At 37.5% G+C, this 25,994-nt stretch overlaps 1 protein-coding gene across 2 annotated transcripts in view; it reads right to left on the reverse strand.

Moving 5' to 3' along the window:
- Positions 1-1,727: 1,727 nt before the first annotated feature.
- SLC39A8 (solute carrier family 39 member 8) overlaps positions 1,728-25,994 on the reverse strand; it is an 88,503-nt gene continuing 64,236 nt past the window's right edge. For both annotated transcript variants that reach the window (XM_066384894.1, XM_066384893.1), the window contains exons 7-9: positions 6,066-6,273; positions 5,690-5,874; positions 1,728-3,666 (exon numbers count right to left, since the gene is read on the reverse strand). In XM_066384894.1, coding sequence (XP_066240991.1) covers positions 3,517-3,666; positions 5,690-5,874; positions 6,066-6,273 — 543 coding nt within the window. In that variant the 3' untranslated portion in view covers positions 1,728-3,516. The remainder of the gene's footprint in view (positions 3,667-5,689; positions 5,875-6,065; positions 6,274-25,994) is intronic.

A 25,994-nucleotide genomic window follows, 5' to 3' on the forward strand; every position in this document is an offset into this window, starting at 1 on the left:
TGTTCTCGGCACAGGCTATCAGTAATTGGCTCTGTTAAAACACCTGTGTTAATTATCTAATAATCTTATAACACAGTTTTGGTTGTTCTCAATTAATTACTTTTTAAAAAAATTTAAGCTCCTAGCCCTGGCTGGATGGTTTGGTTGATTGGAGCATTGTCCCGATATGCAAAAGTTATGGGTTCGATCCCCAGTCAGGGCACATACAAGAACAGATAGATTTTTCTCTCTCTCCGCCCCCCTTCCTCTCTCTCTAAAATCAACAAATAAACATTTTTTAAAAAATAAAAAATAAATTTAATCTCCTAAAGAGACTTCTTTAGATATTATAGGTTGAAAATACCCAATCCAGTAAGGCTTTACTAAACATCTAGAGATCATGATAAAACGCTATTTGGGAACTGTTATATCAGTGGACTCCCTTGTTGGCTACACTAAACAACTGCCACAGAAATGAACATTCTTTGGGGGCAGGGCCAGACTCACACACTGAGCAAACACAGATCATCCTGACTTAACTAGCAATGAACCAGTGTTGCAAACACACAGAGTAACTTATTATTATGTAGGTAATAATAAGTAATATAATAAGTAAAGAAAAGAAAATAATATTCTAATAAAAAGGAATCAGAATAAATATTTGAGTTAAAACAAGGAGGTGGTCCTGGAACCTTCTGATGAGTTATTATTGATATTAGATATTTTCTACCAGGAAAAATGAAATACTAGCTAGCTTATAGACATCATTTAAGGTAGACTGAAACCTTCTGTACTTCCTCACTCTTCCCTTGTATTAGAATTAGGCATCTATGCCCTTTGCCACATGACCTCGCAGGACCTCCTTCTACAGTGGCCCAGCTAGAAGACTCCCAGACTGAAGCTGACTCACCCAGCAAAAGCCTGGGTTACATTAGCTGAACTCTAGTCAACAGACCTGTGAGCATGAGAATAACCTGATATGAGTCTCCAATTCTTTAAGTAGTAATAGAGGTCTTTCATGTTCTGAATGCTTGTATTCCCCTAATCCATATGTTGAAATCCTAACCCCAAAGATGATGGTATTAGGTGGAGGCTTTGGAAAGTGCTTAGGTCATTAGGGTGGAGCCCTCATGAATAGGATTTAGTGGTCTTATAAAAGAGGAGCCAGAGAGCTCCCTTGAAACTTCCACCTGTGGGGACACAGCTAAAAGACATTGTCTCTGAACCAGAAAACAGGCTCGTACCTAGTGACTTGATCTTGAATTTGCACCCTCCTGAGCTGTGAGAAATGAATGTCTGTTGTTTATAAAGCTACTCAGTCTGTGGTATTTTCTTATAGCAGCCCGAACAGACTAAGAATAGATCTGATACACTACTCAAAAAATGCCAGCTATTACTAGGCATTTTAAGAAATTTTATAATGGAAAAATAAGTGTATAATCCAATATATAATGCATCATAATCATTTTTTGTTAGTCATAGCATCTTTAAAGTCTAAAGCTTTGAGAATGTTCAACTAGGATAAAAAGTGTTTCAGTATAAGTTATGTTAACTGATAGGGTTATACTTTGTCAAAGAGTTATCTAAGACAATACCAATTTAATTATGGCTTTCCATTTCTTTTTGTTTGGGGGGCCTTCATGCCATATTACCTATATTAACTCATAGTTGAGGAAAATGGCCAAAAGGTCAACACATAGAAAAATACCATGAAGCACCTAAAGAGTCCACATATACATACAATGACCTATGCCAAATGAAAGTTTATTTTAATATCATGTTGTAAATAGTTTCTTAACCCAGATATATAATCTATGCTTTAAAAAGGTAAAGATTATGTCTTAGAAACTGTGTAAACAGGTGACATTACAAAAATAGATTCTATGCTTACCGGTTTAAATGAGCAACTATTAATCTTTAGTTTTTTATTTGCTAAATATCCTTGAAAGAAACATATCACCAATTTCCTACTTATCTCTCTCCCCCATAATACCAAATAGATGAAAGTCACTCAAAAAGATACATGCTAAAATTAATAATAAATCATACAATACATGGTTTTGAAGGTGTTTTCTATTCAGTCAAACAATAATTTTTTAATTCTCAGTCATAAAGTGAAACGTACATTCACATACATGTTAAATATCCATCAGATCTGCATTATTGTTATGCAACACTATATTATACTCTGTGGGAAGTGTAATTCCTGAGATCATTAATGGCTTTTGTAAATCATTTCTTCATCCTCAAATCATCTTTCCGTAAGTAACTTAGGAGTGTGAACTGAGGTTAGGATGTTCAATTTCAGACCAACTTTCTACATCTGCTAAATGAGAAAACGGGTTCCATTTTTTTACAGAAGGTAGAATAATAATAACCATGGTGTGCAGAACTTTTTTTCCAAAGTATACCACACAGGAAAAATGTAGACCGTACACAAAGTAAGTCTTTTCTGAATGACTTTCAATCCCATAAGGGTCATCTATTTCCAGATAATCAGTCCTTGACTTACAGCAGTCCAGCTTTTGTTCTGCATTTATTTAAAATACCATTTGCTAAATAATTGTATTCATCTTCAGAATAAAATTACTTAAAATTACATTCAGTTTCTTGCTGCAAACCAACACAGTCTTCACCTTCACAAAGCAAACCCATTTTACACAAAAACTAAGTTGTCAGTCATCAACTTCACAGACTGGTCTGCCATTTATTTGCTACAACCACAACCTAAGTCTTACAAAGCAATTCCTACTTTTGGTGAAATCTGGTAGAGTTTACACTTAGCGATATAGTATCAGGTAAAGTCTAAACTTACTAGGACTAACAAAGCTTTATTGATTTCATAACTTTTATTGGACGGTTTTCCAAAAAATTCTAAAAATGCCTAGCTAAAATATAAAACAACAAAAGCTGTGAGCAATCTTTCTTTTCTGGGTTTATTAACGCTTTGAGTAGGACAAACGTTCATGTACGTCCTCACTGGAAAAGTTAACAAAAAAACTCACTATGCAAAGGGTTAAGGCCTTGGAATCACTGGTATCTGTGTCGGATACATTTTGATTCTCTTTTGCATTTTGATGTTCTTGCTGATGAAAGCACTAGAACAAATTAATTAAAAGAAAACCACTCTGAAACTACTTGAACTTTTGATCCTACCTTTGAGGTTTAAAAACTGATACAACCTCGCTTGTATTTTTCTCTGGGTTTTGGTGTCTAAGTGATTATAGACTGCATGTTTCTTGATTTGTGATGATTTTCTAATATGTATGATACTAGAAAAAGTGGATATGTACCAAAGATCTTGTCTATGAGGCTTTTCAGACTGGAGTGGATCCCATATTTTTGAAACATTTTTTAATAACAAATAATGGCCTACTTCACAGATCTGAAAGCAATAACCAGTTTTCTTGACCTACAGCTGAAAAAAAGAAAAAGATCTTTTAACTAAACAGGATCAGCTTAAAATCCCTTTGGAGATGTTTTTATTTATACATTGTTTTAAATGCTTTCATTAACAACACCATCTTATATTTCCTATTACTCCAAGTCAATTTCTCCTGCATACAGAGTAATGAGTAGAATGGCTGTGAATCCAGTTAGCATTCCAGCATTCTGAATCATGAAGAAGGTGAAATCCGTTTTCCTTCCAGTTACCTTTTCTCTCAGCATATCGTTCATCTCTGGAAACTAGAAGCAAGACAGATTGTTAGATAACTGTTGCCATCTTGTGGTGAAACGTAAAACAGTCATTTATAGATTTCTGTGGGGATAGTGGAATAAGTCATTTATTTCAGGTGTTTAAATGTTTTAGCATAGATGGTATAATAGGAATATCTAGCCCAATTAGATATCAACAAGAATTAAAGTACTAAAATAGTGTTCCTTAAGTGAGTTCATCAATGAAATGGAATTTACCTCATTTTATGTTCACTCTCTTTCCCTCCCCCTTTCTTCCTCTCTCTCTCTCTCTCTCTCTCTCTCTTTCTCTTCCATCCACACCAGGACCTCAAATGTATCCAACCTCCTTGCTTTCTCAAATCTTTACATCCACCAAAATTCTATCCGAACTCTTTTGCCTCCAATTTTTCAATGAGCTAAATCCTTCAGGTTTCAACTTAAATCCTATTTTCCTAGAAAGGCTTCTCTCAGGCCCCTCTAACTTACATTAGATTCTCTTAATTTAATCTCTTATTATATATATTTCTTTACCTTTTATTTCACAGATTTTTTTATTTGAAATCATTTAATCATGTGTGTGATTTTGTTTGTGTGCTGAATCCCACTCTTTGTAAACGGAAAGCCGGTGAATGAGGAGATTGTACCTCTTTTGTTCACTCCAGTGCCTTATCAGTTTCCAGGCCTGGTACAGAAATATCAATCCACGATAGCTAAATAAATAATTTTTCTTAGCAGCTGTACATTTAATTACTGTTCTTTCCTATTTGTGTCCTTCTGCTTGCTCTACCCCTAACAAAATTAGAAGGTTTTTAAATAAATTATGCACTGATCTAGGATTGAAGCCTATAACAGTCTCATTACAGTGAAAGCAATTAAAACCCCAAGTTCTGTACTTAAGGTCTACCCTTTCCCAGCAGGTAACTTCTACTGAAAAGGCTTCATGCGGGGATCTGCAAATGCCACCTTTAAAAACATATTCCAAAATGCTGCTGTGTATGCAGTGGTGCATTGTACCAGCACTCAAGAGGGCTCCACACTCAATCAAGTGCCTGATTTAAGAAAATTGTTACAAGGATAAAATGGGTGAAACCATTTTGAAAAGAGTGAAACTGCTGTAAGTATATGCAGCATCCTTTATCAGTATTATTTCTGCAAACTAATCACTCTAATAGATTCTGTTCTTGTATCAGAGAAAGGAGAAGTGATGATCTAGCATAAACAACAGAGTAGGAGACATTAATTTTGTAAAGAAAAATATAAATGCAGTGTTGGCTCTAACAGATAAAAATCCTTGCTCTTACAAGATTCTTCACAGCACAATGAACAGAGCTAGACAGTTATCATTTGGAGATAAGAATGCAGATGAAGGAAATTAAATTATTAAATTATGTCTGTCATACATATTCAGTTCCAAATGCAAAAGAAATAGTCCTTGACTTAGCACCTTTTCATTTTCTATAAAGCTGTCCATGATTCACTTGAAAATGCACAGGACCATTTGTATTCCCTCTCTTACAAACACATACGAATACATAGACACAGCCATAGACATAAACATAGTTATAAATATATACTAACCCAAGAACATACTGTCCAATTATAATTTACCAGTTTTAGTTTAACCCTAGACAGTAAGAAGCTCTTCCTGTTTAGAACTCTGAAATAACAAAATGCTATTTACAGAACAAGTTATTCCTCTTGTAATATGACATCTTCACAAAAGAGAAGGAAAAAGTCCTAAAGGACATATTATAATAAAGTACAAGGTTTATCCACCACAAGAAAATAATTTGGGAACTATCTCTACTTCAGCAAAAATAATTCATTTCCTCATCTATGAATAGATTAAAAATCAATGAGAATTGCTTTCAAATTACCATCAGTACAAACTACTCAAAAAGAGTTATCCATTAAACCAGGAATGTCTTCAATTACAACAAAAAGAACTTCCTTTTACTCTTAGAAAGATGGTAACCCAGATGTTTATCTATAAATTTTTACTAATACAAGATAAAACTTTTAAATTTCTTACCATATCCGCTAGAGAAATATAGAGGAACATGCCTCCAGCAAGTGCAAATATAATATTTGGAGCAAAGTTGTTGCCCACCAAAATACCAAAAGCTAGCCCAATGTAGCAGGAACATGCAGAAAGGAAATTGAATAACAAGGCTTGTCGAGTGCTCATTCCTGCGTTGAGTAGGATCACAAAGTCCCCTAAAAGAAGAAAAAAAATATCAAATGAAGTGTTTTTACAATTTTTGGATGAGATGAAAGATAACCATCAATGTCTGGCAAGGGCTTCTTTACTTTGATGCCATCAGCAGGATTTGTGTGTCACCTGAAATGTTTCACGCCACTGAAACTCAGACCTCAGTGACTTTCACAGTGTGAGTGGAGCCCCTTACCTAGCTCGTGAGGAAACTCTTCACACAGGATTGCTATAGAAGTGCTGAGTCCCTGCAGAAGCGACAAGGTGCAGGAAGCCCCAATCGCTAAGCCATCGATAAAATTGTGGAGGGCGTCACTCAGCGTTATCATCCAGGCAATTGTTCCTATTTCTGACAGTTTGGGCCCCTTCAAACAGGTACATGAGCTTGACTCCTTCTTTTCATTCTGTAAAATGGCAGAAAACCAATCACCAGAATAATCAACATTTCTTGAAAGTCTAAGAAATACAGAAAAATAAGAGATGTGTTATGTCTTATGGGAGATAAAGGTCACAACAGGAATTCTTGCACAGTGAATGGGACCCATAATCATACGTAACAGAGAAGAGAGAACATAGGGTAGGGAAAAAGCAAATAAATAGATCAACAGACCTTGAACAAGCCACGTAAAGACATTTTATTTTACTTTGATTTGTATGAACAAATTCCTACTACTGCCTTCCTGCAATGTAACAGGTATTAACCTACGAATTTGATTTATTCACCTACTTTAAAATAAATTAAAAAAACAAACATTTTTCAAAGACTAATTTTAAAGTCTTTTCTAGGTTACAATTTAAATGTGAAACCCATATTTAAGGCATGATGACATCAAAGAACATTTACTCTAGTCCTTCTGACGCCACTATGTGATTGTGAGCCAGTTATCTGGGCCTCAGTTTCTTCGACTATAAAATGAGGAGAATGTATTAAATGATTCATTTTTCCATGACTTATTAAATTTCCACAGTCTTCCAGGTGCTATGCTGGGTGCTTAGGCTGTAACAATGTGGTCCCACAGCTCTGATTTCAATGATTCTCTTAACAAATTTCATGAAGTGTGATTGAAGCAGGCTTGCCGTTACACTAACATTTCTTTCTATTTTCAAACAATAATCAAAATAAAAAATCTTACAATGGACCTTTGTAAGAATATAAATTTTCATGAAATTTATAAGATTGTATAACATCAAATGACAAACACCAACTCAAACATGTTCCAGAAACTGTAAAAAGAGAGAGAGAGAGAGAGAGAGAGAGAGATAATAAAATATAAATACATTTTTAAGTAAGAAACCAATTAACAATTAACTAGAGAACATTTTATTCCTAACCCCCCTCCCCTCAACTCTACCTCAGCAGCTAATCAACATATTTACTGAACATCTGCAATTTGTAAAATAGTATACTGATGTTATAGGAGATCCAGGGAAGCAGAAAACACAGCTTCTATTCTCAAGAATAGTGGCTCAGTTGGGTTGGCATGCAGATGTCCCATGTTCAATTTCTAGTCAGGGCACACAGGAGAGGCAACTATCTGCTTCTCTCCCCATCCCTCTCTCCCTTCTCTCTCTCTTCCTCTCCCATAGCCACTGGCTTGATTGGTTTGAGCATGGCCCTGGGTGCTGAAGATAGCTCAGTTGGTCCCAGTGTATCAGCCTCAGACACTAAAAAATAGCTTGGTACTCGAGCACTGGCCCCAGACAAGAGTTGCTGGGTAGATCCCAGCTAGAGCACATGTGCGAATCTACCTCACTATCTCCTCTCCTCTCCTCTCATGAAAGGAAGGAAGGAAGGAAGGAAGGAAGGAAGGAAGGAAGGAAGGAAGGAAGGAAGGAAGGAAGGAAGGAAGGAAGAAAGAAAGAAAGAAAGAAAGAAAGAAAGAAAGAAAGAAAGAAAGAAAGAAAGAAAGAAAGAAAGAAAGAAAGAAAGAAAGAAGGAAAGAGGGAAAGGGAAGAAGGGAAGAGGGAGAGAGAGAAAGGAAGAGAGAAAGAAAGAAAGAAAGAAAGAAAGAAAGGAGGGAGGGAGGGAGGGAGGGAGGAAGGGAGGGAGGGGAAATGTATTTACCTTAGATAAACAAGATGTAAAGGACATGACTGACTTTTTAGAAATGAGCACTATATATCCAGCTGAGAGGGGACTTCCTTCAGAGCGATCATCTGAGAGATTTCACATTTACTCCAACATCATTTCATTACTCAAAACACTTTGGGGACTGTTCTTTCCAAAATGACTTTAGATCTTACAATACATCTTTTCACTGTTTCATTAGTGGCAAATCTTCATCTTTGGGGGATAATTTTTGTTTGTGCACAACACCAGCAAAGTCATTTAGAGCCAATAAATTCTTAAATTTATATGGAAGGAGGGGAAATTGTTAGTGTTAATAATAGTAGAGATAGTAGTAGGAGTCATAACAGCAGTAGAAATAGTCATAACAAAGCCATATAGTCTTATTATATGATGAGCACTGTTCGAAGCACTTAGATATTTAATTCCTTTAGAACAATTTTATGAGTTAAGCACAACTGTTATCATCATTTTGTAGCTGAGAAAACTAAAACACAGAAAGGTTAGTTAACTTAACCTAGGGATACAAAGGAAGAAAGTGGGCTTTATTTTTAGTAACTATTTCACTACTCCAACAGTATGGTGGGCACAAGGCAGGAACCTATTGTTTGTAATAGGATCTGAAAGTAGTGCAAAGGAGAACACCTGCTCCCCTCAAAAACTCTTCTAGACACTTGAAGCAATATTGGAATTACATTAATCTGCTTTTGTTTTAAAAGGCAAATCTCACCAGCATAAAAATTCCATCTGGTCTTGAAATGTGGTCTTTTTACTTTATAGTGTTAAAAGATAAACTGAGACTAAACAAAAAATTTTCAAGAGTTTATTTGAGCAAAAATAGAATTAAATATGGCTGTGCCAAACAGGAAGTGGTTAGGAGCACTCCACCAGCAGGCGCTAGGGGAGAGACTTTTATAGAAGAGGCGAAAGTGAAGCAAAGAAATTATTGATTGACGATAGCTTAAGCCTACTTGACTGTTTGTGACTGATTGCTCCACAAACAGGAGCTCAGGGAGAGACTTTTTCTAGAGAATAGGCAAATCAAAGCAAGGAAATTATTGATTAGCGATAGCTTACAGCCTAGTTAGCTGTTTGTGACTGATTGCCCTTAGGTTTCTATTTTGTACCCTGTAGACATTTACAGCTTAGATTTGGGTTTGCTTCCATAGGCCACCATAACATTAGCACCACCTCAGCCAAATGGCCGCCTCTTTGTTTAATGAATTAAATCATTGATATATCTTAAATGCACGAAAATATAAACAATTATGAACTAGTATATGGCTTGGAATAAATACACCAGAGCAGGAAGAGATTATGGCCAACCCAAAAACAAAGGTGGTCATAAAAAAACCATAGAGACAGAGACCTTGGCTTTGTTAAAACTTATTGCCAAGATACACTTAATAAGACCAGTGGTTTTCATTTTCCAATTTGTTTTACCTTATCACATATTTAGAATTTTTTTGCTATTTTAATTATTTTCTTCTTTTTAATTATAGTTTGTAATTTCTTTATTTGCCTGTGAAGGTTTAGAAAAAAGATTAGAAAGCCAAGTCTTGACTACCTGATATTATATACTATATAAAAATTCTGTATACAAACTCCTTTAATTCTGAAAAGAAAATTAAATTAATATATCAGACACGATAATCTTAACTACAGTTATTATTGACTATTTATTATGCTTCTTTTTAGCTCTCTAAGCTCAAGTCTCGAGTGGCACTGTTGGGTAGGTAAAAAGTAATACATTTTTAATAGCTTTGGAACAAATAAAAGCAAGCACTCACAAAAAGTTTTTCTTAATTTGCCTGGAACTAAGTTACTGAGTAGAGAACAGTAAATTCAAGTACTTCTAATTATTATTATTCTTTTTCCCTTTCTTTTTATTTTTCTTTGCTGTTGTTATTGTTTGCTGCTTGCTTCTTTGTTTATCTTGTACAGTAAGCATGAGGCTATTATTAACCTCAACCATAATGAGGCAACTCAATCTAGTGAAAAAGACCATAGGTCTAAAATCCAGAACTGATTTCTAGCTTGGCTTGATGAAAATTACTGTGTAATCATTAGCAAAGCTCTTAACGTCCTCACCTTAGTTATTAATGAAAATGAAAGTCAAGGCAAACAACAGAACAATCAGAATGGGGAGAGAATACCATAAACCAAAGTTGTAAGCGTAGAGGAGAGACTAAGTAGAAAACTAACATAAGTATGGAGAGAGAAACAAAAAATGAAAGAAAGAGAAAGTACTAAGAAAAAAATGAAGAAAGCAAGTGAGCTTATTGCAGAACAGTTAACATTTACAAAAGAGGATGAAGATCAAAAAGAGAAAGAGGGCGTGAGGAGGAAGAGGAAAAAGTGGAGGACAGAAGAAGAGTGGCATGAGGTGAGAGGAGGAGGAAGAGAAATAGGAGATGGAGAAAGATTAAAAAGATGAAGAAAAATAGAATAAAAAGAAGAACATAGAGAAGAATGACAAGGAGGCAAGGAAGAGGAGGGAGAAGAAGACGAGGAAAGAAAAAGAAAGGCTGTGGCTATCCTTCAGTAGAATATAGATCATAGAAATGTGGCTTACACCTGCTATGAAATAGTAAGGGGACTAGTAGAGATTATGAATATCTATATATTTACATGTGTAAAGATATCTAAAAAATAGTGTTGAGGTTAAAATATCATAAAATAGCATGTCTATATGTTGGAGGAAAGCCAAAGCACCTCCTGTTGGGACTTTCTGATGGGACTTTCTGTTCCCATCATGAGGAAGTGAAGGTCAAGACCAAGCATATGTGACTGAAAGCAGTCGCGTCCAGGGAAGGCCCAAGGACATGGATGCTTGGCCCTGCTGGAGTTTTCTGCAGGTCAGGAATCAGACAGCAGCTGGTGTGGTGTTATGTCTCAGAAAAGACAAGAGAAATCTAATCATTTTTGCAAAACTAAATAATAAAATTGTACACTGTATTCTGTTTGTTAGTTTCTTACACATGATGTCATGTTTCTGCTAAATAAATTAGATAACTAATCTCCCTAAGACACCTCAATCCTAGAGAGATTGGGGTCCTCCACTTGCAGTATTGTTGCTGCCTCATTCCTCTGCGACTCCTTTTCATAAAACCTTGAATATTAACAACAAATGGTGCCTGAACAGTGATGTGAGGAGAAAATAAGTCTTCAAGACTGCTATTGGTTTTCAACCCAAGGAATAAGAGGGATTCGTGCAGACAGGTAAGTCCCTCCTCTGGGATAGTGGAGCAATGGGGAATTCTCCATCAAGTGACTACGAAGTCCATGCTTATTCGCAGTTGCTTAAGAGATTGTTACATAGTTCCAAAGTCAAAATTAAGAGAGAAACTTTAGAGGAACTATGGTATTTAGTTAGAAGGCATTGTTATTGGTTTACCCCCACAGGAAAAATATTTACTTAATTTACAACAGTGGAGATTAGTAATGAAGTCTCTCTGGAGAGCTCATCAGAGTGGAGAAATCATTCCTTTAAAAGGCTAGTCAAGTAAAGCAGAGGGAGTGGAGAAGGAACAAAGAAATCTGTAATTGGGCACTTTTTTGTAATAATAATTATTTTATAACTTCATAATGGTCTAAGTGAAAATATATTTGGAATGATACATACAAAAATGCTAAGCATGGTTCTCCCTGAGAGATAGTACTGTGGATAATTCTTGTATTTTTTTTTAATCTTTTATGAGTGTCCTGAATTTTTTCTGCACTAATTACATATTATTATAAAGCCTAATCAGAAAACAAGACATTAAAGTCATGGGGTGAGACCAGCAAGAGGAAAATGAATTTGTGATGACTCAGAAGTTTTTATCATCAACAGACAAGGTAAAGCTGGAGAAGCAAGCTTCCTGCAGGTTTGATCTGGATTGAAAATATAGTATCAGGTCTACCGGAAAGTTCTATCCGTTTCTATCACAAGTTTCGACATGTAAGCACATGTTTATTTGGCACATGTGTGCCTCTCTATTTTTATCACTTAATGTATACATACTGACGTAGCAAATTAACTAAAACAAAGTTGATTCATGTTAGTCTTATGTGTGAAGCCATAGTGTACCCATGGCTACTGATAAAGTTCATTTACGCCACTGTAATTTTTACGAATTTCAACAAGGAAGAAATGCTACAGAAGTATGTAGAAAGTGTTTGGTAAAGGTATAATACCGACTATCACTTGTTTTTGTCCTTACAAAATTTTTATTTATTTTTTTTGTATTTTTCTGAAGCTGGAAACGGAGAGACAGTCAGACTCCCACATGTGCCCGACCGGGATCTACCCAGCACACCCACCAGGGGCGATGCTCTGCCCACCAGGGGGCGATGCTCTGCCCCTCCGGGGCATCGCTCTGCCGTGACCAGAGCCACTCTAGCACCTGGGGCAGAGGCCAAGGAGCCATCCCCAGCGCCCGAGCCATCTTCGCTCCAATGGAGCCCTGGCTGAGGGAGGGGAAGAGAGAGACAGAGAGGAAGGAGGGGGGGGGGTGGAGAAGCAAATGGGCGCTTCTCCTATGTGCCCTGGCCGGGAATCGAACCCAGATCCCCCACATGCCAGGTCGACGCTCTACCACTGAGCCAACAGGCCAGGGCCACAAAATTTTTTGAAGGGCAAAAAATTCAAAAATGAAGAAGATATCAAACAAGCACTGGTTTAATTTTTCACATCAAAAGATAAAACTTTTTCAAAAATGGGATATACAAATTGCCCTCACGCTGGCAAGAAATCATTAATAATAATGGCAATTATATTATTTAATAAAGTTTATTGATGGTAAGAAAAATTTGTATTTTGTTTTATTCCAAAAACGGACAGAACTTTCCGGTAGACCTTATATATTGTCCCACTAAAATAAAATGTTTTGTAGGGTCAATTGCTGCATGAGCACAGTCAGACCTCATTCTGCATTGGGGAAGGGGAGGGCAAAGTGAGCCATGATTAATGAAAATGTTTTTATGCTTTACTGTCTATATCAGCGGTTCTCAACCTGTGGGTCGCGATCCCTAAAGCCATCAGAAAATACATAATGCATATCAGGTATTTACATTCCAAATCATAACTGTAGCAAAATTACAGTTATGAAGTAGCCACCAAAATTATTTTTTGGTTTGGGGTCACCGCAACATGAGGAACTGTATTGTGGGGTCATGGCATTAGAAAGTTTGAGAACCACTGGTCTATATGTTTTATCACTAAGATGGTAAAAAGCAAACAACCAAATACTAAATTCCAAACCCCATACTCCATGATGAAAGAATTTTGCAGAGTTAAGAGCTCTGAAAATGAGAAAACCAAGCCAAAAGTGAAAGTAGCAACCCACCAAAAAACACAATGAATATGGCAAGATGAAGTATAAATGACAACAAAAGATGAAAACTATATTCAAAAAACATGGTTAATGCTTGTAAAGGATAAATTTATGTAAAATAAATACAAATAATAAAATGTCATTTTAGAAGCTGAAAATGGATGAGATTTAATGAAAGGAGCACTGAGTGCAAGATAAGTTAATGATTAAAGGGCATGTATGTGCCTTGGCATCAAATGTGTGTGAGTTTGAGTATTGGTTCTTCTATTTAATAGCTCTATGTCTTTCAGAAGGTTACATGGGTCCTAGTTAATGCGCTAAGACAAGAAAAGGAAATAAAAGGTAATACATATTCGGAAGGAAGATATATAATAGCCTTTGTTGACAGATGACTACCTATGTAAAAAATCCAAAAGAATTGACAAAAAGAAAACAACAATATCTTGGAATCCATAAAAAATTATAGCAAGGTATGGGTATGGAATATTTCTTTAGATACTGTAACAAAGGCACACTCCGTGAAAAAAATAATTGGTCACCTGGACTTCATTAAAATTGAAAACTTCTGCTTTGTAAAATACAATGTCAACAGAATGAGAAAGCAAACACAGACTGGGAGAAAATATTTGCAAAAGGCACATCTGATAAAGGACTACTAAACAAAATATACCAAGAACTTATAAAGTTAAACAGTAAGAAAACAAGCTGATTAAAAAAGTAGGCCAAAAAAATTAACAGACACCTCACCAAAGAAGATATACAGATGACAAATAAGCATATGAAAATAAACTCCACGTTATATGTCATCAGGGAAATGCAAATTAAAACAATGTGATAATGCTATATACCAATTAGAATGGCTAAAATGAGGCACAGTGACAACACAAAATACTGGTGAGGACACGGAGCAACAGGAACTCTCATTAACCGCTGGTGGGGATGCAAAATGGTACAGACACTTTGAAAGACAGTTTGGCAATTTTTAAAATGTACTCTTACCATATGATCCAGGAATTATACTCTTTGGTATTAACCAAAGAAGTTGAAAACTTTTATGCACACAGATGCTTACAACAGCTTTATTCCTAATTGCCAAAATTTTGAAGAAACCAAGATATCTTTCAGTAGGTAAATAGATAAATAAATTCTGGTATAACCAGATAAAGGAATATTAACATCACCCCCCAAGAAAATAAGCAATCAAGCCATGAAAAAACATGGAGAAATCTTATGTGCATATTACTAAGTGAAAGAAACCAATCTGGAAAAGCTACAGACTGTGTGATTCCAAATATAAGACATGCTGAAAAGGGCAAAACTATGGAGAGACAGCAAATAGATCCAAGGTTTTGGAGACAGAAAGAGATAAAGAGGTGGAGCACAGAGAATTTTTAAGGTAGTAAAAATACTCAATATGACACTACAATGATGTATACATATCATTATAAATTTGGCCAACCCCGTATTATTTACAACACCAAGAATGAACTATAAAATATGGCCTTTGGGTGATTATGATGTGTCACTATAGGTTTAATAAATCTGACAAATATACTAACCTGGTGGAGGATGTTGATGGTGGGGGAGGATATTCATGTGTAGGAGCAGGAGGTGTGGGAAATCTTTCCTCTCAATTTTGCTGTGAACCTAAAATAAGGTTCTTTAAAAAAAAGTTACTTGGAATCTGACTTCAGATTCCTTATCTGGAGAATGGTGAAAATAATACTACCAACTTCAGAGAATTGTGATGATTAAATGAGATGTATATAAAATGTTAAGTGCTCCATGAATGATAACTACTGTATCATACAGATCATTTTATCTCACAAAGGACAGATGAACACAGCATTATTATAAGGAAGAAAAACAAAACTGCCTAAGAGAAGAGTATGCTAAACAAAAGATTTCTCATGTACAATTTTTTAATATATTCCAGAGCATACTGATTAAGATTACTGAAGAAAAAAAGGGAGGAAATAAAATCTACAGGAAAAAAAAAATTCAGAAACGTAAGAGTTTGCAAAGATTTGTTAAAAAGAGAACTTTTATCAAGGATTCTTGAGCTTGGGCATAAATGTGCTCTTAAAGAAAGCTATTGACTTTACTGAAGTTCAAGGTGGGTGAAAAGGCAGTGGACTAATTAGCCAGAAAATAAAGTGTGAAATTTGAGTTAATAAGTTTACTACATGAATGGGAAAGCTGAATGGATATAGGAGGGAAGAAAACTTAAAGATGTAAAGTGATATCTCTACACTCAGCACTTAGCATCTTCATTTTTTTTTTTTTTTTTTGACCTTTACAACATCCTCATAAGTAAAACAGAACAGATACCGGTATGTTAATTCTAGAGATAAGGAAGATGACAATCCAAGAATATAAATGAATGTAAATGATTTGCTCAAAGTTACACAGAAGGTGTGGGGATTAGGCTATTTGCTTACTGAGCACCTTTTTTATAGCAGGCAGAATCTGTGCAAAGAACTAACTAGAGAAGTATAAATAAAAGAAACCCTATCTTGTTGGAATTCACTGTCCAAAAGAAACATCGTGGATTCAAACTTCAGGCCTGTGAGAAATAGTTTTCATCTGCCTTTCCAGCACGACTCTCCACCTTCCCGCCCAGCTCTCTGGCCTGAGACTGCCCTGAATGGGGCACTGTTACAGGCTCCCTGTCCTCTGGTGTCCATTTGAGATTGACCACGGGGAGCCCTAGAGGAAGTTCAAGGGTAGAAAGGAGGGAGAAGTCATAGTATGTACTCCTCTGATACCCCTTTGTGTGGTCACCTCAGGTGCTGTCCATGACCTTCAGCTGAAAGGCCTGGCTCTTCTCGAGACAACTCCCTTCCTGGGTAGTGGTAACTGCTCTCTGCTCTCCACCTTTTGGGCCCAGTGGTGGTCACCACGTCTTCATACTGGTCCCTGGTTTGTGCGTTACCCTGTGGTTCTCTTACACCACACTCACATCTATAAACAAACCTTCCTGAAATTATTCTAATGTGAGTGTCCCATCTGTTTCCTATCAGGATGCCAACAGATATAGTCATTGGTGCTGGAAGTGGCCATAAGAAACAGATCCAAAAAATGGTATTGAATTAAGTTTTTCAGCCCTGGACAGATAGTTCCGTTGGCTGGAGTTTTGTCCTGAAGCTCAAAAGTTGTGGGTTCGATCCTCGGTCAGGGCACATACAGAAACAGCTCAATGTTCCTGTCTCACTGTCTCTCTCCCTGCTTCTCTCTTTAAAAGATAGATAGATAGATAGATAGATAGATAGATAGATAGATAGATAGATAGATAGATAGATAGATAGAATTAGGTTTTTCATATATTCAAAGTATAGGGAAATGGGAAATTGATTACCCGCAGGTGGGCTGTGTTTTTTAGTGAAGCCCAGAGTATGAAAGGGCGCTGCAAGGCGGAGGCTGCAGTGCTGGCTTTCCTGCTCTCGGTCCTTGTGACCCAGCAAACCCAGTGGAATCGGAAGAATCTGTGGCAGGCAGAGATGCTGAAAGGAACCTTCTGGCAATCCCCAAACAGAGAATCACAGTGCAGATCCTTTGGGTGTTAAGGTAAAGCCATGTTCTCTTTTGCCACTAACTGTTATTTTGCTCAAAAGCAGTTACTTGTTTCTGGGACCTTTTAAAGATTTATCTTGGGTCCATGAGACATGAAGTGGCTGTGAGGATTCATGCTCAACATGAATGGGATCTGATCCTGCAAGCCGTAAGATCAATGGTTCCCATCAGCATTCCATTATTAAATTGTATGTACGAGGATAGGCCACACACCGGTTTTGAAGACACAAACTGCAGCGGCAGGTGATGCAGACTCTCATGGTATCTAAACCTAATGTTTTATCTTTTTCTCCTGGAAACAACAAGGCTTCATGGGGAGCTCCCTGTAGCATTAGTGGGTAGATCTGAAAGGTGCCAGCACCAGCCAGCTAAACAATCTCACACCGAACTTAAAATATATTGATGAAGAAAAATCCACTAACAGGAAAATAATAATTTTCAGAAACCTTGAAAATTGTTTCTTTTCACTCCATCCCTTCTGTGGAGTGTAAGTGAAATTGTCTTGGTCTTTAGGAGTTGAAATGATTGCCTTTCATTTTCAGTTTCAGAACATATCATTTTTACTGCCTTGCAAAAGGTAGTTTAGGTGAAATCTGATGGGTTTTCAAGAAATAGGCTACTGTTATGTCAATGGGATTTAAAGTGTATACCAATTAAGTATTTACAGTTCTCTCAATAGATTGTTCACATCACTCAGAAAGGTTTCCCGACTGTTACTACAGATGAGGATAGCTTTAACAACCTGCTACATTTGGGAACCACGGTATCATTTCTTATTAAAAACCTGTATAAAATATTCCCCAGCCCACACAACACTCATTGTTACAGAGAAGCCTGAAAGGGCGTCCGGAGGAATCAGAAGATTGGTTAAGTCTTAAGGTAAACCATAGAAATGTTTCCTAGGCTCCTGGAAAGCCTTCCCAGAATACAGGAATCTCTGCCCTGCTGAGAGGGCAAGTGGTGAGGATTCCGGCGAGGGTGCTGGTGAGGATGTTGGTGAGGAAGCGGGGCATGGTAGGGTGGGGTGGGATGGGGCGGGGCGGGGTAGGGTGGGGCGGGGCAGCGGAGGAGCCTACACATGTAGCAGCTGCTGCTGTGCACTTACCACTTGACATGAATTGTGTCAAAAGCACTGAAATACAGAAAATCCTACTCAATGTACTACAAATGATTGATTAACTAGCTCTGCAAGAGATGAGGGAGTACTCATTGCTCGGCAGAGAAGAAGACCTGGAAGTGCAAGCCTCCTAAGCTTGGGGAAAGTAGTAACAGGCTAGGAATGATAGATGGATGACAAAGGATGAAAGTGCTAACTGCAGTCCCGGTGACAGAACAGGCAATTAGGACCATAGTGGAGTGTAAAGAAATAGGCAACTTCCGGTAGAAGAAAAAAAATGAGCTACAGAATGTTAGAAATAAAAATAAATAAATAAAAAGGCTCTTCTCTGTGAGAGAGCAACCAACACCCTGGGCTATACCTCACTAGTTCAGAAAAACAGACCATCTCTACTTTGTATGCTGAGAGTGAGGGGTGGGACCTACACAGGGGATACGAGCACCAGGACCTCACTGCCTCTTCAACATGTCAGTGTGACACTCTGACGATCTGATGACCAATTTAAGAGAAGAAGTTCTAGAGTGGGGAATTGAGTATCAGGGATACAGGATACACTTGTTAAGCACAGAACAGTAATAGTGACAATATTTGAAGAACAACTCATTTACAAGTCATTTAATCTTCCCAACAACCCTGTGTGATCATTATTCCCATTTTATAGATGAGGGAATGCAGGTAGAAAAAGGTTTGAGTAACTTGCTCAAAGCCATACCTCTAGAAAGGAGCAGAAACAGGATTTGAACCTCTATGCCAAACAAACTACACCTGTGATCTCTAGACGATGTGGAATTTAATTATCTTCACTCCTCACTGCTGTTCACCCAGCATCTAGCACTGCAGGCACTCAGAAAATTTGTTGTCTGGATAAACAAAGGTGAAGTAATAGTAAAAGCACATTTTTCTCTCATGACAAATTCACAAATTATTGTCACATGAAGCATCTATTCTAATCTTTTCAAAGAGAAAATATATAAACATTTAAATACAATGTGGGAAGGGTGTGCATAGACAAATGGTCATTAATCAATTCCAAATTGGTTGTTCAATATTAAAAACACCCCAAAAGTGCTTTTGCTGTTCTTTGTTTTCTTGAAAATTCTTTGTGACTAAAAGTCAATGGAGCCAAATCAAAAGCTCCTAGAGCACAAGAAAATAATTTTCCCATTTCAGCCCAGAACTTAACATTAGTAGGTGTTCATAAAATTTTTTTAAATAAGTGATGAGGAGAGGAGCTTGCTCTGCTGAACTGACTGGAGAAGTGAATGCCAAATTGCATTCTCATCAGCACATTTCAGAGAGCATCAACCTCTAGCCCAGTGGCCACTAAAGGTCAGGTTTTTATCAGCAGCCATCTTGGATCTTATTTAATGAGGCTGACATGTTTTGCAGAAGACTGTTGAAGGAGGAGGGCATAAAAATAAGAATAGAAACAACAAAGGCATCAAGCACTGCTGAGTGCTTATTGTTTGCAAAGTATTCTCCTAAATGCCATGACGATGTTTCCAACATCAGAATCACAGATGAAGTACTGAGGACACTAGAAGTAAGAACTTTACCATAACTACTCAGCTAGAAACAGAAGAGCCAGGACTTGAACCCAGATGATTTGCTCCTTAAGTCCATGCAATAATAAAAGGCAGAGAGACTACACTAAAGAACTGTGTTGTGGGTAAGAGATGCTGAGTTTGGCCCTGGCTGGTTGGCTCAGCAGTAGAGTGATGATCAGTGTGTGAAAGTCCTGGGTTCAACTCCCAGTCTGGGTACACAGGAGAAGCAACCATCTGCTTCTCCACGCTTCCCCCTTCTGTCTCTCTCTCTCTCTCTCTCTCTCTCTCTCTCTCTCTCTCTCTCTCTCCCTCCTGCAGCTATGGTTACGTTTGAGCAAGTTGGCCCCAGGTACTGAGGATGGCTCCATGGCTTCTCTTCAGGCACTAAAATTGCTCATTGCAATGGAGCAGTGGTCCCAGATGGGCAGAGCATTGCCCTTAGGGGGCTTGCTGGGTGGATCCAGGTTGGAGTGCATACAGGAGTCTGTCTCTGCCTCCTCTCCTCTCTCACTTAATAAAAAAAAGAAAGAAAGAAATGCTGAGTTCAGTATTTTATTGCTATAATAATGGACGATTTTATTGCTGTTGTCAGCCTCCATCCTGGAAGGCACCAAAGATTGAAGCACTTCTGTTTTGAGTAGAATACACTAAGTTGATATCCTGAGGTTTTCTAAAATAAGGAAATCTTACCCTTTTCGATAGCATGGCTGGACCTGGAGAGCATTATGCTAAGTGAAGTAAGCCAGTTAGAGAAAGACAAGCACCATATGATTTCACCTTAAATGTGGATCTAGTTAACAAAATAAAATAACTAACAAATAGAAACAGACTTAGAGATAGAAACCAGAGTGACAGCTGTCCAGAGGGAGGAGAGGTGAGACGGTGGGTGAAAAAGGTAAAAAGATTACTTCAAAAAATGTTTAAACTAATAGACATAGACAACATTATGGTGATGACCAGAGGGAAAGGGGGTGGGGGAAGTAGAATACCAGAGGGTAAAAGGGGGGTGAATGGTGATGTAAGGGCACTTGACTGGAATAACAACACACTATACAATACACAGATGATGTATTATAGAATTGTATACCTGAAACCTATATAACTGTATTAACCAATGTCACCTCAATAAATTCAAATTTAAATTGTAAAAATAGTACTTCTAATTATTGAGAAGGAAAAAAAACCATTTGGGGGCTTTCAAATCTACTCCATATAATCTGTTGTTTATAGCCCACAGCATTAATAGAAGAATAAGTTGTTGCTGGCATGTCCCATCACAGGCCTGCTGAGTCCATGCCAGGGGATGGAACTGCCCTTGAAACAGGGGCCAAAGTGAGCCTAGAGCTGGGTAGTCCCTGGACCAGTTTATATACCCTGTCCTAACAGGGGAGAAATGCATGTGTCCATCCTGATCTGTCTCCATCTGGGAATGCCATCCAATAGCTTCAGCAGTACCCAGGGCCGGACTGAGACTGACCGGAGTTCTGAATCAGACCTGGGCCCCAGCAGTGTGCAGACTTCTCTGCTGGGATGGTAGCTAACTCACTAATCTCCATCTGCCCTCCCATAATACTAATAGAACTATCTGTGACAACACACAAAGCCTGCAAAGGTATAGCAGCACTGGAAATTAAGAAAACCAATCAAGTAGTTATCAGTCTCTGAAGAATTATCCCCATATCTGACCCTTAGGGCCTCAGGCAGGACTGCTGACCCCAGATCCTGCTTTCAGGAGGTGGGGGATACAGTTCCCTCCATCCACACAGTCAGGCTGGCCTAAGCACCGCTCTGCGCAGATGCCCACAAGACCGCTGCACCCAGGAATGTAGGCTGTCAGGGGCCGATGGGCCTCAGGACATAGAGCCAACAGAATACAGTGGCAAAAACAAGAAAAAAGACAGGGAGCAGCAAGAGAAAATGCTGGCTCAGCTCAAGATCCACCATCCCAGCCCACTCCAGAGCCATACAAAGCAAAAGAAAAAAGAAAAGAAAAAGAAAAATATAGTTGTTTTCTTCACTGCCCCTTCATGCCTTTCTTACATTAAAGAAAATGTAACCCTAGAACCACAGACTTATTTGAGATTATTGATACTACTTAAGTGTTAGAACACAGTAACACTAATTTTGAGGGAAGAGTTCTATCTCCAATGTCATTTTATACCAGCATCCATTGTGCCCAACCTAGGCTGACTTTCTTCTCTCCTAAAAACCCACCAAAGTCTCTCCCACCCTAGAGACTCTGCACTGGCTCTCTCCTCAGCCATGACCTTCCTATCTGGTCTCTGCTTGGATAGTTGCTTCTTACAGTCCAGATCTTAGCTTAAATGTGTCCCCAACCACGCAAACTAAAGTAGCCACCCAGACATCATCACATCACACTTTAATTCCCTGCACAGCACTTATTCCCCTGTGGTGTTGAACTGTGTGTCCCACCAGAATGCAGAAAGTCTCAGAAAGCAGGAACTTCTTCTGTCTAATTTGCCACAGTATTCCCAGGGCATAGAACAGGACACATGACAAGTGGATGAATGACAGAATGAATAACTGAAACCATCCGCCTGCCCTTTACTGTAGCTTCACTGATTTGACCTATAAGCCAGAATGTCATTCAGAACATGAAATGTTACCAGAAAAGAAGACCCAATTTAAGATTGCCATTACTGTTTTACTATACAAGTTGCATAACTCTGAAATTTGATCAAAGTCACAAAAACTACAAAGAATCCAGAGACAATGTAATCTGTTTTGGCAAACGTGATTGATGCCTTCCCAGTAAAGAATTTTGGTGATGTACTTCCCAGACATAAAACAACCTTTAAATTTGGGTGGAGTTTTTTTGCAACCTAGAAAACTATTAATGATGATCTCTCACTTCAGTTTCTCTGATATATATTTTTATAACCTGGTAATAAATGAACTAGAAAGCAGCAGACCAGAGATCTGCTGATTTATTGACTTCCAAAGGTAATTTTTATTGGTGCTTTCACAGCTATTGAATTTCTTTTACTTTAATCTGCCTTCACTGAGTTGCTATAAACATTTAATAAAGTCATGTTCATTAAGCAACTTGGTATTCCTAAGTTGAAATTCAATAACAAAATGAGGTTTGTTCTTTTTTTACTTTTAATGCTCTGATACATGATAACAGAAATAAAAGCAATGATATCCCACCACTTTAAAAAATAATTAGGCTCTCTCTTTTCTGATAAGAATTCAAAATTTACAGTACATCTGAATAAATTGGGCCACTGGTTAACATAATAAACAAGTTAAAGATAGAAGAAATTCATCACTTAATTAAAATAAATAGTCATTAACTTAATTAGATTGAGATTCTCGGAAAGGGGTTGAAATCCCTTATCTAAAAAGCATGCATATAGTAAAATCAAATGCCACCACCCAATCAGTGGTCTGACGCTAGCCTAATGGTACACTTATTAACCGTGAGCACTTAATTTGGTCTTCAAACACCTTCAACTACTTTTTTATTTACTAAGATTATCAGTGAAATGTTGATAGTTATACTAGTAATGTTTGTGATCTGGACATTTGCCTCAGACAGAAAACTGAATAGATATGGATATAGAGACAGATGAATGGCTATAGATAAATGTGTGCGTGTCACATGACCTGCTAAAACTCTCCTACATACTACAGTAGTGTCAAACTCAAAAAGCATTTTAACAAGACCACAATTCATTTGCAAGATGCTTTAGCCTTGTGATCTTTCTAATTTAGGATCCGTATTTTGAAATATAATGAATAAACAGAACATGGAATACCAGAATATAGTATAAATTCTGCCTCCTCAAAGGCTTCTCCTGGGGATATAAAATTCATTTATTAAAATAAAACACTTCATGCTTTGGTAATTTTCCATCATGCGATATACTGAGTAAAAATTACTCACCAGGTCTTGAACCAGTATTCCCAAGCTGCAAGATGTAGCATGTAAAAAGTATAGCACCATATAAATATTTTCAAGTTAGTAAATGACAGAAATTTTTTAAAAGTCCAATATTTATGACATGGACATCCTTTATAATGCAACCTTTAAAAAAACTTTGAAAAAGCTGCTGTTAAAGAAAGAATATGAATATGAATATTCTGTCCAACACTCGAATATGTATTTAAATTTCTCCATTGTTTATGCTGGTTTGCTACTGGGCTTTCCACATAATAGAATTAAACAACTCTTTCTGATGCTCAGAATAATTTGCTTGACCCACTTAAATTTTTTCCTTATTCATCAAAGAAAAATGTGTTGGCATTCATTCTCAATTTTTTTTTATCAATCAGCATGCATGACAGAGCAACACAGCAATGCTTCATTATACTAATGGAGGGGATTAATTTGACAAAGAACGTAATTGAGTAAAATCTCACTAATTCCTCTAAATAGGGATAAGTCCTACTTGATTAGTGAAAGTAATTTGGTATAGAACATGTTTAGATAAATACACTTTTATTGCTTTTCCGAACTCACACTAACAAAGGGCTTCTGCAGCCAGGGTAAGGTATGGTAGAGGTCCTTAAGAAAACCTTCCACATTCCATAGACAAGATTGATGTAGCATATCAATTATGTAATAGCAACTTGGTGTTTCTTTAGATAACTTTAAAACTTTAGGTGCGTCTTGCCTACAATTTGCTTCAAAGCAAATAAAAAGATGCTTCTGAGATACTCTGCAGTCTAGCCTATAAGCAACATATGACAAATTGTAATTTATCAGCTATGACTGATTTAAAAAGTCAAAACTAACAAGGTTTCACTATGTAGGCAATCCTCAACTAAACTACAAGTTATATTTCAAAAGTTCACTTGTAAGTTAATTGTTAGAAATCAGAACTGATTAGAGCAATGCTCCCATTAGGAAGTGAGTATCCTGTATATGAAAAGAACTTGGGCTTGGGATGCAAGACCCCAGAAGGGGATCTCATCGTAGCTTTGCCATTTATTACCTGTGTGAACTTGAATGAGTTACTTAACTTAATGGGGTCTTAATTTACTATTATTACCCCTGGGCATTTATTTTCTTTTTTCAAGTTATCTCTCTACATCAGAAAGTATCATCTGGGAGATTGCAGAGGTGCTTCTGTGGGATCATAAATCCCTTTAAACAGTATGCAATAATTGGTGGGTCTGTATATCTTGTTGCAAAAACCAATGAGATTCATCAAACAGCTTCCTAAAGGGAGTAATGAAGAACTGGTGCTCTACAGGGCAATGTCCCAAAATTTCTCAAAATTAGAATAGTCCAAATGTTTAAAAGTAATCATTGGAATTATCCTCTGCACCTCGGTTAACATTCATTCAACATTAATTATCTAGCAATCCTTCAAGATGAGTTCAAACATCACCTCCTGAGGACAGCACCTGTGTCCACCTCACTTGCATCTCTTCCAACCCCAGTGTGTGCCACATCTTTCTCAACCCAGCAACATGTGTCTGCCTCTACTCTAAGTACTCTTCACACTATACAATTTTTACGTGTCTATAGGTACCTTTAAGGAATACCAAGTATATAGTAAATGCCTGTCAAGTAGATAAGAATTTTTTCCTCACAAAAAAAAAAAATGTACTTATGTTTGAATTTCATTCAAAGTGGCCATGTAAGTTGATGAGAAGCATACAAATCAGGAACCAACTTATCTTTGTTTTAATAATAAAACTTTGAGTAGACTGATCTAAATTTAAATAAATCCTAACCTCTCACTTTTCACACCTGTGAAATAAAGATAATCACACCTCCAATCAAGGTTGTACATGAATAATACTGAAAAGTACTGAGTATATATTCCCTGCACATAATAGGTTCCATCACCACACATCATCAACTACCACCATGACTACCGTTGCTATTAATTATTCAGACGTGACTGGTAATAGAAATATGACATGCTTATTAATGGGTTCCTGTACCTGGCACTGAGTATGGTTCAGAGACTAGAGAAAAGAAAATCTGTGCAGAGATAGCGTTCCAGGAGGTGGAATGAAAACAATGTTTCTAGAACTTCTCACATAGAAGCAGGCTACTTTCATATGTGACTACCTGGATTTCTGAACCCCCCAAAGTTTGCAGTCCTGCAAGTGTGGGACTTTGCCCAGATGGACTGTCACTCTCTATATCTGACATCTGTGCAGAACAGTGCCCAAATCTGTGAGCTCTAGGCTGCAAAAGTCAACATTCCACCCCTGAAAGTAAGAATACAGGCTTAGGGCTGAGAATTCTGCCCATTTAATAAGCTGATCTATTATTTTCATTCCTTACCCTGTGTTGGGGCAATGCCAACAAAGATATCTTATCAAAGAGGGTCCACTACACACTGAAGCCACAGAGTTTCCTCTACTCACAGCTCAAAACATGGCCCCATCCCATCCAATCCCATCCCATCCTATTCCCTGGCCATTTCTTCTTCTGTTCCTCTCTAATGCTCCTGAAGATGGCATTGCCAAGGGCATGGGACTTTGTCCCCCAAATCTCTTCTCATGAACCTTGGCA

The sequence above is a fragment of the Saccopteryx leptura genome, chromosome 5 (assembly GCF_036850995.1).
Source record: "Saccopteryx leptura isolate mSacLep1 chromosome 5, mSacLep1_pri_phased_curated, whole genome shotgun sequence".
Taxonomy (NCBI): domain Eukaryota; kingdom Metazoa; phylum Chordata; class Mammalia; order Chiroptera; family Emballonuridae; genus Saccopteryx; species Saccopteryx leptura.